The sequence below is a fragment of the Acomys russatus genome, chromosome 25, assembly GCF_903995435.1.
Source record: "Acomys russatus chromosome 25, mAcoRus1.1, whole genome shotgun sequence".
Taxonomy (NCBI): Eukaryota; Metazoa; Chordata; class Mammalia; order Rodentia; family Muridae; genus Acomys; species Acomys russatus.
Genome location: NC_067161.1, coordinates 40,871,496 through 40,887,145, shown reverse-complemented (window position 1 = coordinate 40,887,145; position 15,650 = coordinate 40,871,496). Strand labels below are relative to the sequence as shown.

Genomic DNA, 15,650 nt, shown 5'->3' with positions numbered 1-15,650 from the left:
ATAGACTTTTAAGATTCAGTTCATTGGGGAGATTAGTCAGGATTCCAGCAGTCCAGAAGTCCAGATAAACAGCCAACAGCAGCAGGCAGCAGCACAACAAATCAGCAACAGCCTTCTCCATGTATTCTCTGGAGCGGTTCAAAGCCATCTCTCTCTCCTCTCTCTCTCTCTCTCTCTCTCTCTCTCTCTCTCTCTCTCTCTCTCTCTCTCTCTCTCTCTCTCTCCCCCCTCCCCCCCCCCCCCCTCTGTCTCTGTCTCTCTGTCTCTCTCTCTCTCCCCTTTCTCTCTTTTTTCTGTTTCCTCGCTCTTGCTTTCTCGTCCTATTTATATCCTCTCAGAGTAGGAATCAGAATGTTTTCCAGCTGGCAAAGAGAACCGCCTACCCCACCCCCTGCAAGGCAGTTTCCAGCTGACAAAGACCACATGCCCTCTCAAGCCATTGTTATCAACTGTGGATAAACTAAAGGCAGTTTCACATCCCACAAAAATAAACAGAAACCCCACTGAATGAATGCATTTAATACATCTAGCCAAATAGGTATCCCCGGTCAGCCTCTTCTGCTTTATCTGGCTGCCTCAGGCAGAAGTGCAGCCTATTTTATGGTAAATTGTTCACTAGTTCATGTCATTTGTGCTGCCTGCATAGCCCACTGCAGAGGAGCAGTCAATTCTCTCATGGTCCTGAGACTGTTGAACCTGTACCTCATACACTGCTCAGCCTTGTGAGAAGACCACATGCCACTAGTCTGGAAAGTGTGGTTTCCACTGCAAACATTGAGTCAAAGGCCATCTGCACACGCGTGCACACACACACACACACACACACACACACACACACGAACACACAAACACAAAGATACATGGGCACACACAGGCATATATGCACACATGTGCATGAACACATGGACAAGCACATGTGCACACATACACATTTATATTTAGGACACGGAGGAGGGATAACTTGCACCCATAATTAGAGCACCAGAGCGTGTGTTTGTCTTTTGACATCCTCCCGCCATTTCTTTCCTTCTGTGCATCAGCAGAGAGTTCATCTGAGCACCTGGGTCAGGCCCAATGCTCCAGGAGCCCAACTGGGCAACCCTAGCAACTTGGCTGTGGATGTGTGCAGGGAACTCAGGGGTGGGGTCTGCAGAGAGGCGAGAGCTGCCTGCTCACTTCCTCTGGATGGCTAGTGAACAGTGGGGTGTGAGATGTGACTAGTTGGAAACAAATAAAGGGATTTTAAGACAAAGAATCACACCTGTGCAGTCTGTACCTTCGGGAGAGGCTAGGCTTAGCACAGGGAGAAGGCAAAGGACTGCCTTTCCTTTGTCTGGACCCTTGAAATGATCTTGTGGGAGTTCCTGGTGGTGACAGGAGGGGCCTGGGCCCACCATTTCTAGGCTGCTTTGTTGGAAGTATCATGTCTCTTTCTGAATAATAGGGGTGTTTGGAACTGCATGAGATGGGATCCGCAGCTTCCAATATGGTCTGAGAACTGAGCCCCCACATTTAGGCATGCCACCCTGCCTTACCTACAGCCTTGAGATATAACAGGCTCCCAACTGACCACAGGTGCTGCACCCCCTACAGTTCATCTCCCTTAGGACTGGGCCTAGGCACTCAGACCTGCATCTTCCTTCCTGTACCCCAGCAAACACCTCACCTCTCGCTCTTATTCTCGGCCCTTCATGCAGGTAGCAAGGTGGGAGCAGAGAACTCGCAAGTTGAGCAGGGCCTTCGGGTCTCCCTACCTAGCCTGCTATTCCCTGGGCAGCGCCATCCTGCTTCTGAACGTACTCCGCTCCCACTGGTAAGCCATGGGCCGCCACGAAGGCTGTTGGACATGTGAAAGTCATGGTCAGGAGAGGGAGGGCCAACAGGTCCATCAGTGTTTGGGAGTTCTGCATCAGAATGGCCTCAGGCCATTATCAGCCACCCAGGTCTCTACCGGCAGAGCCATCCTTGTATATTTGGATGTGACATTTCATTGTCCAATGAAAGGGACAGCTAGGACAGAGGGGACTGTACCTGGGAAGATTTGCCCTTGCTTATGTCCCCAGAGCTCCCACTACTTTATACCAAGAAAGGGCATAGACACTCTGGCCAGGAGTTCTTAGGGGCCAGGAATCACACTTAGACCATCATTAGAGAGCCATTAGCCCACCTGTGGGCGACATAATTGTCTTCCTGCCATCAAGGAATATGGCCAGAGCAGTTGATGGTGTAGATGGGGAGGGGAGGAAACAGAGCTTCTGCATAGACCTCCTTCCCCTGGACGGGGCCAGCTGAGCTGAGCGCTGACCATGGAGTCTCAGTCTGGGCGGGAGGGCAGTGGGATCTCTTCTTCAGATGCAGTTCAAGACTAACATGGCTACTTCTGAGTCTTGGGGTCACATCACCACCCATGGATTTCATCACAGGCCTTGTGTGTACGTAGGCTGGAGGAAGCCTGTGTCTGCTTTAGGAAACACACAGAAGGTGGTATGGGGAATCCTCACCCTTGACATGTTAGAATGTTTAAGCTGAAAAGGTACCCTGTGTGGACTGACTGGTCACTGAGGAGAAGCCCTCAGATAGGGCATGCACACCTGGCCTGCCCACTCCACTTATCCTGGCTTGGCTCTGTGGGTACAGGATGCACCATGACGTGGCCGTCTAGTCACCCAGTGTCTGGTGTGTAAGAAGCCAGGCAGGGCTATGCGTGGTGGACCCAGGTCCCTCACACTCAAATTCTATAAGCATTTGGCCCAAGTGTCCCCATGGCAGGACACCCAGACAGAAGACCCTTGGGGTTTTTTTCACCTCCTATAGGCCAGGAGTGTGAGGTGAGGCAAAGGTCTCACTCAGCTTGTCTCTCTGTCAGAACATTGTCTACGTCTCCTGGCCCCGAAGGCTTAGGCTGCTCAACATCTCCAGGTTGGACAAGTACTACAAAAGCCGTCACCCTTAGAGGGAGCGGGTCCTATGACACCTATCCTGGGTTAGTTGGCACCTGAAGACTCTTCTGTGGGGTGGCCTTGTTCACTTTTACCACAGCAGGGTGAAAGTGTACCTGAAAGCTGCCCCTCTGATTTCCCCGTGCCATGTGACTGGGCCTCCGTTCTGCTTGCTGTTCCCCAACATGATGAAGTCAGTCTGGTCTGGGAATGCTGACTCTGTGGGCTCAGTCAAGCAGCCACTCCCTTCCTAGGCTCCTTTAGAAGTGGATGCCACTAGGTACCTGGCAGGGAAGCATTTTTAGGCTCCTCAGACAACCTAGAGGGTCCATGCACATGCTAACCCTTAAGGGATACTGTCACATCCATAGCTGTTCCTCAGTCCAGGCATTTCCAACCCAGCAACCTCGAAGGGTCATTTGAGCTCTTACTCCATCTTTTATGAGTTCCACCCAGCTCTGCCTATCCCTAGTGCAGGAGCCCTGCTGACTGCGCCCAGTGTCCTCCTCAGCTGTGAGACGCCCTTCCTGGGTACACCTCTCACTTGGTGCTTACTCAGTCCTTTTGTGGGTTTTGTACTTAAGTGTCTTTGTTAGGATGCGGTCTCCTGACAGACCAAGATAAATGGAGTATGTGACAAGCCAGCCCTGCTCTGACTTCTCCGCTCTCTGGAATCTCCCAGCTGTAGACAGGCCATCTAGTTGTTCTGGCCTCTCCTTGGCTTCCCAAACCTCGCTCTGGTTTCTTTTGTTTGTTTTGGGACAGAGTCTCACTGTGTAGCCCAGGCAATCTGGAACTTACTTTTTTTATAGGCCAGGCTGGCCCTGTGTTTGTAGCAGTCCTATCTCCTGAGCTGGGATTACAGGCAAGAGCTACACGTGTAGCTTCCTTGCCACACTTTGAGAACTCTTGGTAGCCAGGGCTTCAGGCGGGCTCTGCTTTCCTTTCCATAATGCAGGACCCCTAGGGAAGAGGCTACTGCAGCTCAGAGCTGCAGACCTGCTGCTGCCCAAGGACAGCTCAGGGAAGCACGGGCCTTTACCCATTTTCAAGGGTTTCGGTCTGTGATGTGTTATAACTTCTGCTGCCATCCCATCTCCAGAACCTTCTGATTTTACAAAGCTGAAACTCTGCATCTTTTAAACACTAGCCCCCCCCCCATGTGCTGGCCCTGCTTCCCCCACTCTGCCTCTGCCTCTCCTGTCACTTCTCCAGGAGGGTTGTGTAGGAGGGATCAGGGTGTGTCACCAGTTCACTGCACTCAGCACAATGACCTCCTGCAGGAGTGTGTGTCAGAACTTTATCCTTCCCAAGTCACAGTAGCATCCCCGCTGTGTGGGTTAACCCGGTTCTGCCCATCCAGCCACCTGTGCCACTTGCAGCTCCCCCGGGAAGTGCAGCTGTGGACGTGGTGTGCAGGTATCCAAGTATTCCCTTAGTTCCTTCTAGAGTGTTGCTGGGAGTGAAGTTTTGCATCACAGAGCCACTCTGTTCATGTGTTAAGGACCAACAGTGACTGCTCTACTCTGCCAGCAGCTCATGAGCGGTCCAGCTCTACACCGCCGACAACACTGAGCTTCCTGTCTTTTTGGCAGTAGCCATCATAATAGCAGGGTAACATCTTGCTTTGATTGTGATAGGAAGGTCTTCCAAGCATCCCTGGCTCAAGAGTCTTCTCTGGATTCTAGTGTGAATCAAAGCCAGCCTGGGGAAGGTCCCCAGTCAGCCTCAGTTCTGTCCCTTAATGCTAGTGGCCCCGAGCAGGTTACCTCTATGACCTTTGACTTCCTCCCCTGACGTGGATTGGTAGCCTCTTCTAGGAGGCTGTTGGTGGGAAAGCAGGAACCAGGGTGGGGTGGAGCCATTGGCATGGATGCCTGTGGGCTAGGGGACCTTTTTGAGCCAGGATGGTGGTGCCAGGGAAATGTTATCACAGTCCAGCTTGGTCTGAGCGAGGCCACATGGGGAGAGGAGCCAGTGGAAGGTACAGTGAGCTCAGCAAAAGGTGGTACTTGCCTGTGGTCCCAGCTACCTGAGAGGCTAAGGAAGAAATAATGATTGAACCCAGGAGTTCAAAGCCTCCTTGGCCCACATAAAAAAATTACCCAACTGGCGCAGAGACCCCCAGCAAGAGTAGGTGGAAGGCACTTCTGTCCCTGGACTAGATGCCTTCTCAAGCACTGGACTCCAGAAGAAAGCTGGGAAGACCCTGTCCCTTGGCTCCCTGGCTGTATGTACCCTTTCTAATCTAGTCCCCACCTAGTATCTCACTGTAGCCAATATATAGGTATAAGTTCTGCATATATATTAAAGCACACACAAGCTAAGATCTAGCACACAATTTGGTGACCTTTGGTGGGCCCTAGCCTTGAGAAGCCCCCGCTTTTGTTTGGTTCCCAACCTTTTTCTCCATCCTAGTGTAGCCCTTGCCTAGCAGTTTGAAGCCTGGGCTGGGTCTCCACACCACAAACAGAAACAGGCACCAGGCTGACCCCTGGAGAGGTCGGCATTGCAGAAGCTGGCAGGTGGTGCTAACCACCTCATGGGCCCTATGTACTGTCGAGCCACATTCCAACCCTTGTTCCGGAGGTTTCCCCTGGCTTTGTCTTCATCATGGAGATGATGTGACCCCAGATGGTGTGTGCCCTACTGAGTCAGCATGGTGTGCTCGAGCCGCAGTGGCTGGCAGATCCCTAGGACTCACTGTGCACCAGCCGGCCCGCACTAGCTGGGGGTCTAGGAAGAGACCAGGCAGCATAAGCTAATGTTATTTGGAGGTTAAGGCAAAGTCTAGACTCAAGAGAGTGATTAATGAAAACCTGTTTCCTCTGGCTAGCTCTGACTGTGCCTTGAGTGAGGAGGAGCCTGGTGGATTGAGAGGCATCCATTGAAACCCCTTCCCCTGCTGTCCCCTTAATTGTAGGCTGCCTGAGCTGCAGCCCTCTCATGGGCCACAGGCTAAATCAAGGGCCTTGGGCACAGTGTGGATGACTGGGGTTGCCAGGCACAGGGAATCACTGGACCTTTTCTCCCTGAGTGTGGCTGGATGGACTCTTGAGTTGGGTTTCCTTGATCCCAGGAAGGGAGGAAGAAGAACAGCCAGAATGGTCCCCAGACAGAGATGTATCTGTCCTCTCAGCTGGAGTTCTGAGTGACAGTGCTGTGTGTCATCTTTCACATGATAAAGCTGAGTGACAGTGCTATGTGTCTGTCACCTTCCACATGATGAGGCGGAGTGATAGTGCTATGTGTCTGTCACCTTTCACATGATGAGGCTGATGGACAGTGCTATGTGGCTGTCACCTTTCACATGAAGAGGCTGAGGGGCAGTGCTGTGTGTCACCTTTCACTTGATGAGGCTGAGGGACAGTGCTATGTGGCTGTCACCTTTCACATGAAGAGGCTGAGGGGCAGTGCTGTGTCTGTCACGTTTCACTTGATGAGGCTGAGTGACAGCACTGTTTGTCACCTTTCACATGAAGAGGCTGAGGGGCAGTGCTGTGTCTGTCACCTTTCACTTGATGAGACTGAGTGACAGCACTGTTTGTCTGTCACCTTTCACATGACCAAGCTAAGGGACAGTTCTGTGTGTCTGTAAACTTCCACGTGGCAGGACCAGTGCTGCCAGGCTTTGGTTAGTGCAGCAGGTAGCCATGCATCCCAGCCCTTGCTATGGGGATAACATGACTGAGGTGATTTGCTGTGCTCTCTCTCCTGTCCCCGTGCCCTGTATTAGGAAGATAAACCCACCAGATGCTTGTTTCCCCATCTTACGTGACCAGGCTCAACTGTGAGGGGCAGCTGAAGAGAAGCCTGGGGGGAGAGTCCAGGCCACCCTGTGCACGGCTGACAGGAGTCTGCAATCTCCTTTCTTCCCAGCTGGGCCAGGAGTCGCTGGCGTGAGGGTCATTTCCTACAGAGTCTCCCTCTAAAGAGACCCACTGTTTTCTGGCCCTCTGCTCCACCCAGTGTATGCACATCACAGCTGTACAGCCCCTTCCAGACACCTCTGGTACTGTACTTCTGAGAGCCTCAAGGCGTCTAGCCCTGGCCATTCCTCATTCTAGAATAGTCTTTCGGTAAAACACACCATGTAAGTTCTTCCTTCAGATCTCAGCTGAAGTATGAGGTCCTTGCTCAGTACCCATATTACCGCCCGGCTAGCACAGTGTCCCAGATGCTTTGCCTCTTTCCAGAGTTTGTCACAGGATTGGCCTCTGCTGTCCTTCCCCTCTCTATAGTCTGGAGCTTTGGACTGCTCAGTGTGTACAGCCCTTCAGCAGCAGTGTTGCAGTGAGGAGGAAGGGAGGGCAGTCACCACTGTGTCTTAAAGGAGGGACCAACACAAGCTTCCAGGTCGGTTTGGAGCATCCTTCTCCTTTTCTTCTGGGAGTGGCCACTGAGGACGTTCCCTAAGAACTCAAAACACATGGGACTTGCCAGAAAGAGCCCCACAGGCTCTCTGTCCTCTAGTCAGGTAGATGGAGCGCAGAGGCCACCAGGCAGTTGGTGTCACCCAGCCTATTGAAAAGTCAGCCCTCTTCTCTGTGCCATGAGCTCTTATGCAGTGTAGCCAAGAAGGAGATACCAGCAGGTAGCCAGGCTCAGTCTCAAGGTCTGGTCCATATTGCCTCTCCCACTGCACATCCATGCAAGGGAGAGCAGCTGGTATGAGGCTGGGAGTCTACTGTTCTGTGGCCTCAGCAGCAGGACCTGCAGGGTGGGGGAGTCACTGTGGTGTCCAGAGAGTGGGCTGTGGGTGCTTCCACTTCTCAGAACACAGGCTGTGAGCGATGCTCCCTGGCCCCACAGCAGCTACAGTCTCAAACTCATCTCAATAGTTCAGCCTGGATTTGTAGGATCCTGATCCAGGGCAGCTGAACTGACAGCTGAGTTCGCCCTGACATTATGCATTGTTGGTCACAGGTCACGTATGGGTTTGCCCTGACACCATGCACTCACTGCTGGTGGCAGGTCACCTGCCAACCTCTGCCTTTGTCCTCCTCTGATCTACCTCGTGGCCTGTGGTGAGGACAAAGTAACTTGTCTCCAAGAGCTGCACATGAGATTAGTAGGAAGAATCCTAAGGAGGCAACAGAATAGATTTACAGCCCCTTCTCAGGGAGCCAGTGATGAGAAGTGATGGATGTGTTCTGTTGAAAGAGAAAAGGCTTCTGGGTGATGGTGGGTGGATGGGCAGGTAGCTGGGTCTCTCTTGGCTAGGTTAGTGAGTACAAGGAGAAGGAAGCGTGGGTGTGTTGATGGGTACGTGTTTGGATTGAGGGAGGGATGAATGAATGGATGGGTGGGTGGGTGGATAGATGGATGGACAGACAGATGGGTGGGTGAACCTGTACTTGCTGTGTGTGAACAGTAAATCTCCGCGTCTCCTCTAAACATCACGATTGTGCACAGAGTGGAAATGTGCCTGTACACGAGTGCTTGCCTTACACACACCCCTTTTGTGCCCCCTGTATATTCAGTTCCTTCCTCTTGTCAGTGCACACTCCTACTGAGGCCCAGACCCATTACGAGCCTGCTTCCCTGAACCCTTCCACCCTCTCCTGTGCCAGGTGCCAAGAACCTGACCCTCCAAGCTCACTGACCACTGTGCGCAGACCCTGCTTTTCAGTGGGGCCTGCAGACACATGCTCATAAAGCCTAGTGAGGGGAGGACATAAACGGCTTTGGATGGGACTTAAAACTTAGGCCAGGTGTGGCTTGGCCTATGCAGAGGCCATGGCAAGCCAATAAGCAGTATGGGGCAAGCCAGCCTCAGGCCTGGGTCTGCAAGGAGAATGGTGCCCATGACCACACATGGCACATGCCAGTCTCAGGTCTCTATGTGCTGGGCCTGCTGCGTACCGTGCACTGCATATGTACCCGTTCTTCTGTGAGCTGGATTCTCATTCATAGTGCAAGCTGATGGGGGCCTGGGTGTACAAACCTGCTAACATGCATGAAGCCATAAATGGCTTTTTATGAGTCACCTATTGCTATGATTTAGGGTAGTTTATATATATATATATATATACATGCATGCATACATACACACATACATGTCAGAATTTGTGGCTTCTTGTTGAAAAGATAAAAATTCGGGTAGTTCTCGCTCTTTGGTCTCGCCCAGTCCTCATGGCACTACAGACTAGATAATTCATGCAGGAGCCAGGGCCCCACCTGTAGTGCATATGTGGCTGTTGAGCATATGTCCCTGGGGCTGACAACTTTGAGAAAGGCAGGGCGCCTGCCATGCGTGCTCTGACATGCTTGCTGTCTCTCCTTGTGCCCTGCTCCACAGCTTCACGCAGGCCATGATGAGCCAGCCCAAGATGGAGAGCCTGGAGAACCACACCACCTACTTCCTGGGCCTTGCACTGCTGGGCTGGGGCCTTGTGTTTGTGCTGTCCAGCTTCTTTGCACTGGGGTTCACTGGGACCTTTCTAGGTAAGACCCGGAGGAATGGGCTGCTGCTCCTGGGTGGGTATACTGGGTGCAGGGAGGAGCAGAGCCAAGTGATTGCCCCCTGCTGTCCCTGATGTGCCTTGAGAAGCACTGGGGGACCCCACCTGTCATGGTCAGGACAGATTCAGTTTTTGCTAGCTCATTGGACTCCAGGACACCAAGCTGCTTCCTGGGAGACAAGAAAGACCCTAGTCCTGTTTAATGGGCCCCAGAGTGCTCTCCTGGGCTCAGGTCTCCTTGAAGAAGGTGCTTAGTCCTTGTCTGTATTGGGGGTGGGATGGGGGTGAGATAGTAGATTGCTTAGGCAGACAGGGTGCACAGAATGCATCTGGGACTTGGATGAGGGGCAGACAGGGCCAAGACCCTCTACCTCATGACCATTCTTGGGCTTGCTTAGCGCACTTGGCTTCCAGATCTTGCCTATGGTAGCTACAGACAAAGCTCGCACAGGGCAAGGGATGTGTCTCTTCTCCAGCCTCTACTCCCTGGGGCTCTGGTGCTTTGGGCCTAGGAACCCAAAGTGGTCTGGTCTGGCCTTCTCAACTCATGACAACAGTGACTTCTGCCATCTTGAAAGCAAGAAAGGACAAACTCAAGAGAGAGTCTGTAGAGGAGGTCGAGGGTAAGAGGCCTTCAAAACATGGAGGCACGGAAAATGGGAGCCCCAGGATGTCCCTGGGGCTAGCACAGCTATAGGACAGCTAGCTCTGCACAGGGGCCACCAGATTTGGCCCCTCCTGGCTTCTTGTCATGCAAAGACCAGGCCAGACTCTGGCTGGCCCTTAACCTCCACCAGGGCCTCTGGTGATCTTCATAGCCTTACTGTCACCTAGCCTCCAGGACATATACATTGGCCTGCTGGCTGCCTGGGTCAGGCTGCACAGCAGTAGACTCAGAGGAGCTCTGAAGTGTGTGTGTGCTTAGGAGTGACAATGCCACAAGGAACCAGGAAGCATATGAGCCAGGCATGCCAGTACTGTCGCTGGAGAATCATTGCTTGCTGCTCAGGCAGGAGCTGCTGGGAGCCACCCTGGGAGAGAGCGAGGCCAGGCTGGTGAGTAAGGATGCCGAGTGCAAGCCGGAGGAGGAGCAGGTCAGAGTGGAGGCTGCAGGCAATGGTGCTAGAAAGGTGTGGCAGGGTTAGGGAGCAGATAGAGACCCTGAAGATCACCTGAAGGACTGAAGCTTTCTTCCAAGGAGGTAGGAGCCAAGGAAAGGATCTCAGCACCCAGGGAGGCAGAGGCAGGTGGATCTCTGTGAGTTCGAGGCCAGCCTGGTCTACAAAGCGAGACCAGGACAGCCAAGGCTAATACAGAGAAACCCTGTCTTGAAAAAACAAAACAAAACAAAAAGAGTTGGGGAGGGGGAATGGTGGGGCCCAAGACAGAGAGGAAGGACCTTGTATAGAAACTGGCCCTCCTCACAGAGATAGGGGCCAAGGAGCAGCAAGAGGGTCCCCCTAGGACTTGTGGGTAGAAAAGGGCTATGGCCACCTAAGAAAGAGGTGAGGTAATCCAGGAAGATGGTGAACAGAGCTGAGGGGTGGGGCAGGGAGGGCTGCAGGGAAGGAACATATGCAGGTACCTGGGTGTTGGAAGACACACTGGAGCGCCCACCATGGAGGTCAGGGCCCTTGGGGAAGATGCGCAGAAGTGAGTCGAGGGGTGCAGGCAGCTCTGACATGGTCTTGGTAGAAATGGCCTAGAAAGCAGAGAGCCCTGCAGGCTTTGGAAGTAGAGCAGAATGGTCCCTCTCCTATGACTCAGCCTGAAGCAGGTTTCTGTGCCACCCACCCTCAGGCCCCACTGCCCCGCTTCCTGCTTCCCCCGCCCCCAGTGGTCCCTGGGCAGCCTTTTGGACTCCTGTACCTTTTGTCCTTGACAATGACAGCACTGTTTTCCAGCAGGCCCCTCCTGCAGGGGCTCCCCTTGTTGGCCTGGCTGCCCTACTTCCTGCCTGGGGTGAAGCTGCATTGTTCTTCAGGTTTAGTGGGGGACAAAGGAGAAGCTGCTGGGAAAGGCCGCCCTGGCCCAGTGGAGACACTCACCACCACGTAGAGGCCTGAACTAGATGCTTTGTTCTATGAGCGTGGCCTGGTTATGGTGGAGGGGGCGACGACTGGCCATCTGGTGGTCTCTCCCTAAGTCAGCTCCCCTGGAGTGACCTCCAGAGCAACAGGAGTCATGTGGTGGGCAGGCTGGAGCCACGGCTAACCTGCCCTAGTTTTTTTTTTTGTTTGTTTGTTTTAATTTATTTATTGTATTTGCATTGGTGTTTTGCCTGCATCTGTGAGAGGGTGTCGGATCCTCTGGAACTAGAGTTACAGACAGTTGTGAGCTTCCATGTGGGTGCTGGGAATTGAACTCAGGACCTCTGGAAGAACAGCCAGTGCTCTTAACCACTGAGCCATCTCTCCAGCCCCCCTAGTTTGTTGCTGTGATAAACACCATGACCAAAAGCAACCTGGGAAGGAAGGGTTTACATGGTACAGTCCGTCACTGATGGAGGCCAAGGCTGCAAGTTAGGTAGGACCCTGGAGGCAGAACCACTGCCCACTGCCTTGCTTTCTATGCCTTGCTCAGCTACCTTTCATGTACAACCTATAGCCAGCATCTGCCCAGGGATAGCACCACTCACAGTGAGCTGGGCCTTGGCTCCTCCACACAAATCATTAATCAAGAAAATGCCCCACAGACGTGCCCACAGGCCAACCTCATGGAGGCATTTTCTTAGTTAGGTTCCCTCCCAGGTGACTCGAGTTTGTGTCAGGCTACCAAAACAAATTAGCACATACCCTGAGCATCTGGCCAGGCCAAGAGGCCTAGGGGGGAAAGGAGGAAGGCAGCCAGGGTGGGAGGAGGTCGGAGCCTGCAGATAAGGGGGGGACAGACCTGTGGGAAGGAGCTCTGAAGGAGGGAGCAGAGTAAGGCTTCTCAGGAGAGGGACAGGCAGACGCACCCGGTGGGGAGAAACGGGAGACCAGTATGCTGGGGCGCAGAAGAGAAGAGGACCCAGCTGGGAACCTCAGGACTGTGGGCCCTGATCCCACTACGGACTGGGAACCTCCAAGGACACAGACCTCACCTCACCTGCTGATCGACCAAGGCCTCTGGGATTTCCTTCAGCAATAGCAAACGTCACAAAGGGTTAAGTGACCCCTACATTCTACCCTGTCTCATCTACAGGTGACTACTTTGGGATCCTCAAGGAGGCCAGAGTGACCACATTTCCCTTCAGCGTGCTAGACAACCCTATGTACTGGGGGAGTACAGCCAATTACCTAGGCTGGGCACTTATGTGAGTACTTATTACCCTCAGGACCCCTACATGTCCAGACCTAACAGAACCTTCCACTACCCTCTCGTCCTGCAGCCTCCTGACCGCCCAGCACACCCAGTTCCTCTGCCATGCTTCATGTGTGTTATCCCTTTGCCTGGACTATGCCTGCATCCCTCCCTGGCCCATTCTTGCAAACCCTTCCTCCACGAAGTTCCTCCTGCCTCCTGTGATAGCGAGTGCAGTGTGCCCTGGACTGGAGTCAGTGACCAGTGACATGTCTCCTCTCTTACGGCAGAGCCACTACACATGTCCCTCTGTATTACCAGTGGTACCTGGTGCCCGAGCGTGAAAGGGTTACCAGGTCAGGGCTCTCAGGAACGCGTGACACCTACCAGCTGCCTCCCGAGGATATTGACATGCAGAGGCCCAGCAATGGGTCCTTCACCTGAGGGCTTATTGGAGATGGCTATTACCATTACCTGGCAGCAGACACTGGCCCAGAGGCCTCCCACAGCCTGTCTGCTTCTCACGTCCCACTCCCAGATATGAATCCTTAGCAGACAGGCTAACACAGGCCCTGGGCCCCTGCTTTCTCCACTCCTCTGCCTGCAACCCTCAGCAAGAAGTGGGGTACTCTGGGCTCTGGGCTCAGTGTGACTGTCTTACCTATCCTTGGTTGTTAGGAAGCCAAGATGGACCAAGGTGACAGTAAGTGGCCAGGTTTTCTTGGAGGAGACGGCACATGTCAGGGAACAGCTGGCAGGACTGCTCGTGCCCATATCAGCCCCTCCCCACTTGCACTGACCATGGGCCTCATGTTCCTAGCTGAGGCAGGGGAAGTTCTTTCAAGGCCTCCCACAAGCCTTTCTCTGGGGGCCACTTCAGTGACTGCTGTAAGAAATTGAAGATTTGCTTCATTTAGGAATCATGCCAGAAGCTCAAGGTCCCATGACTGGTAGGGAAACTGAGGTTGGAGATGGAGCTTGCCTCAGGCCATATAGTAATCTGGGGCAGAGGCGGTCTTCTTGTTGCTCAAGCTCCTGGCTCTCAAAGCACATTCCCTTCAGCGTTGCTTGCTTTTTGTGTGGTAGTGAACTATGGGGGGATGCTCACAGCCAGCTTGGTGGTAGGGCTCTCTCTAAGGAGCAAGCCCCACACACCAGCCAAAAGTTTTATTAACCAGACGTCTTCTAAGGCCTTTCCTGACCCACAGAACCCATGTCACGAGAACCACAGCTGAACCCTGTCTTGGGACAAAGTGCTTATTTAGCCAGGCGGGGGAGAGCCGCGGGAGAACATCATGGCCACAGTCCCACTCAGGTCAGGACATAGACATCAAGAGCTGTTCCAAGTTCCAAGTTGAAAGGGACAGCAAGGACAAACCTACCCATTTAGAGTCCGGCTAAGCTCTGGGGAAGGCACAAGTTCAGACCTCACAGAGTTGGGGGAGAACTTCAGCTCAGGGCCTGGGGCAGCAGCAGAGGTGATGGCTGGAGTGCAAGGGTGGATGAGCCTTGTGTTCTGTGTCCCTGCCCCTCCCAGACAGACACATGGACAGACTGGCCAATGTGAGGTCCAAGTGAGCCTTAAGGAGTGAGCAAGGCAGAGAGGGGCTCTGTAGGAGATACACACTCTTGTGCCCTCTGCTCTCGGACGGCTAGATACGTAATGGGGTCATTCAAGGCAAGCAGATCCCCTGGTTACCCGACGCCTGTTCTTGTCCCTTCTGGTTCATTCCTTCCTGCTGAGGTGGATGCAGCAGCCCAGGCTGCAGAAGCCAGAGGAGCCAGAGGTAACCATAGAAATAGACTAAGGGGCAGCTCAGCAGCAGCTATTTCTGGAAGCCTGAGGCAGACCTGCTCGGACTCCTCCCTGCTGTCACTAACAAGCTGTGTGCATTCATTGGCAGAGTGAGGTCAGAGGCTGGTCACCTGCAGAGAGCCATGACAGATAATGCTGTGTACATTCTGCCAAGGACTCCTTGGGCTAGGATGCTGGAAGCTCAGCTCAGGGCCTGGGACAGTGACAAGTGGACGGCAAGGGCAGATGGGCCTTGTGTGTTCTGTGCCCCTGCCCGTCCCAGGCCGACTCAGACAAACTGGCTAGTGTGAGGTCCAGGTGGGAGTAAGAATGACAGAGGGCCAGTGTGAGACTGCTGGCTCTGAGGGGAAAGCCTTACTGTGGGAAGAAGATCCTTCCTACAGCCAGGGCCACCGGGGACAGTCGCTATGGGCTGCACTTGTATGTGGGCCAGAGCTCAGATGGCAAATGAGGCCGTGTGCTCACGGCAGCCCTGTGTTGGCTTTTTCACAAGGGACTTATTTCCTAAGAACATGATCTGGTGGGCAGTGGAAACGTTCCCTGTCGTTAGCCTGGGTCTCAGCAGGTGAGGAAGCAGGGACGGCCTCACAAGGTGCCCTACCTCCCCTCCCGTCTCCCTGGGCCTCTCTAGAGAGTCAGATGTAGGAAGGGGCACCAGCAGAGGGATCCAAGCATCAGCTGAGGACCAACCCACTGTGCTGGCAAGAGTGACCGAGTCCTTTCAGCTGACGGTCTGTCTGTCTGCAGGCACGCCAGCCCCACGGGCCTGCTGCTGGCGGGGCTGGTTGCACTCGTCTACGTGGCGGCACTCCTGTATGAAGAGTGAGTAGACCGTGGCCGGGTGGGGGATGGGTGCGATGATGACCAAGTCAGGCCGAGCCTCTCCTTCATGTGGCTTGGCAAGTTCCACCAGGCTGACGCTGGCCTGGCTTGGGAGGCTGGGGGTAAGGAGGGTACACCTGGCACCTGAGGCCTAAGCAGGCAAGTATGTTGTCCCTCATCCCTCCAGGTCCCTCTTGCTCTTTGCAGCCTCTAGGCAAGCTCTGGGGAATTGTGGGAATGTGGTCCTGTCCTCACTGAGTGGTGAGGAGGGGCAGAGATTTCGGTGCTGGGGTGAGGTAGTCTGCTGGGACAGCCCACTGGAGC

The 15,650-nt window shown here is 53.8% G+C and overlaps 1 protein-coding gene across 2 annotated transcripts in view; it reads left to right on the top strand.

The window, feature by feature from the left end:
• Window positions 1–15,650, top strand: part of Pemt (phosphatidylethanolamine N-methyltransferase) — an 80,650-nt gene that overhangs the window by 64,198 nt on the left and 802 nt on the right. For both annotated transcript variants that reach the window (XM_051167585.1, XM_051167586.1), the window contains exons 3-6: window positions 1,698–1,813; window positions 9,241–9,386; window positions 12,590–12,701; window positions 15,252–15,326. In XM_051167585.1, coding sequence (XP_051023542.1) covers window positions 1,698–1,813; window positions 9,241–9,386; window positions 12,590–12,701; window positions 15,252–15,326 — 449 coding nt within the window. The remainder of the gene's footprint in view (window positions 1–1,697; window positions 1,814–9,240; window positions 9,387–12,589; window positions 12,702–15,251; window positions 15,327–15,650) is intronic.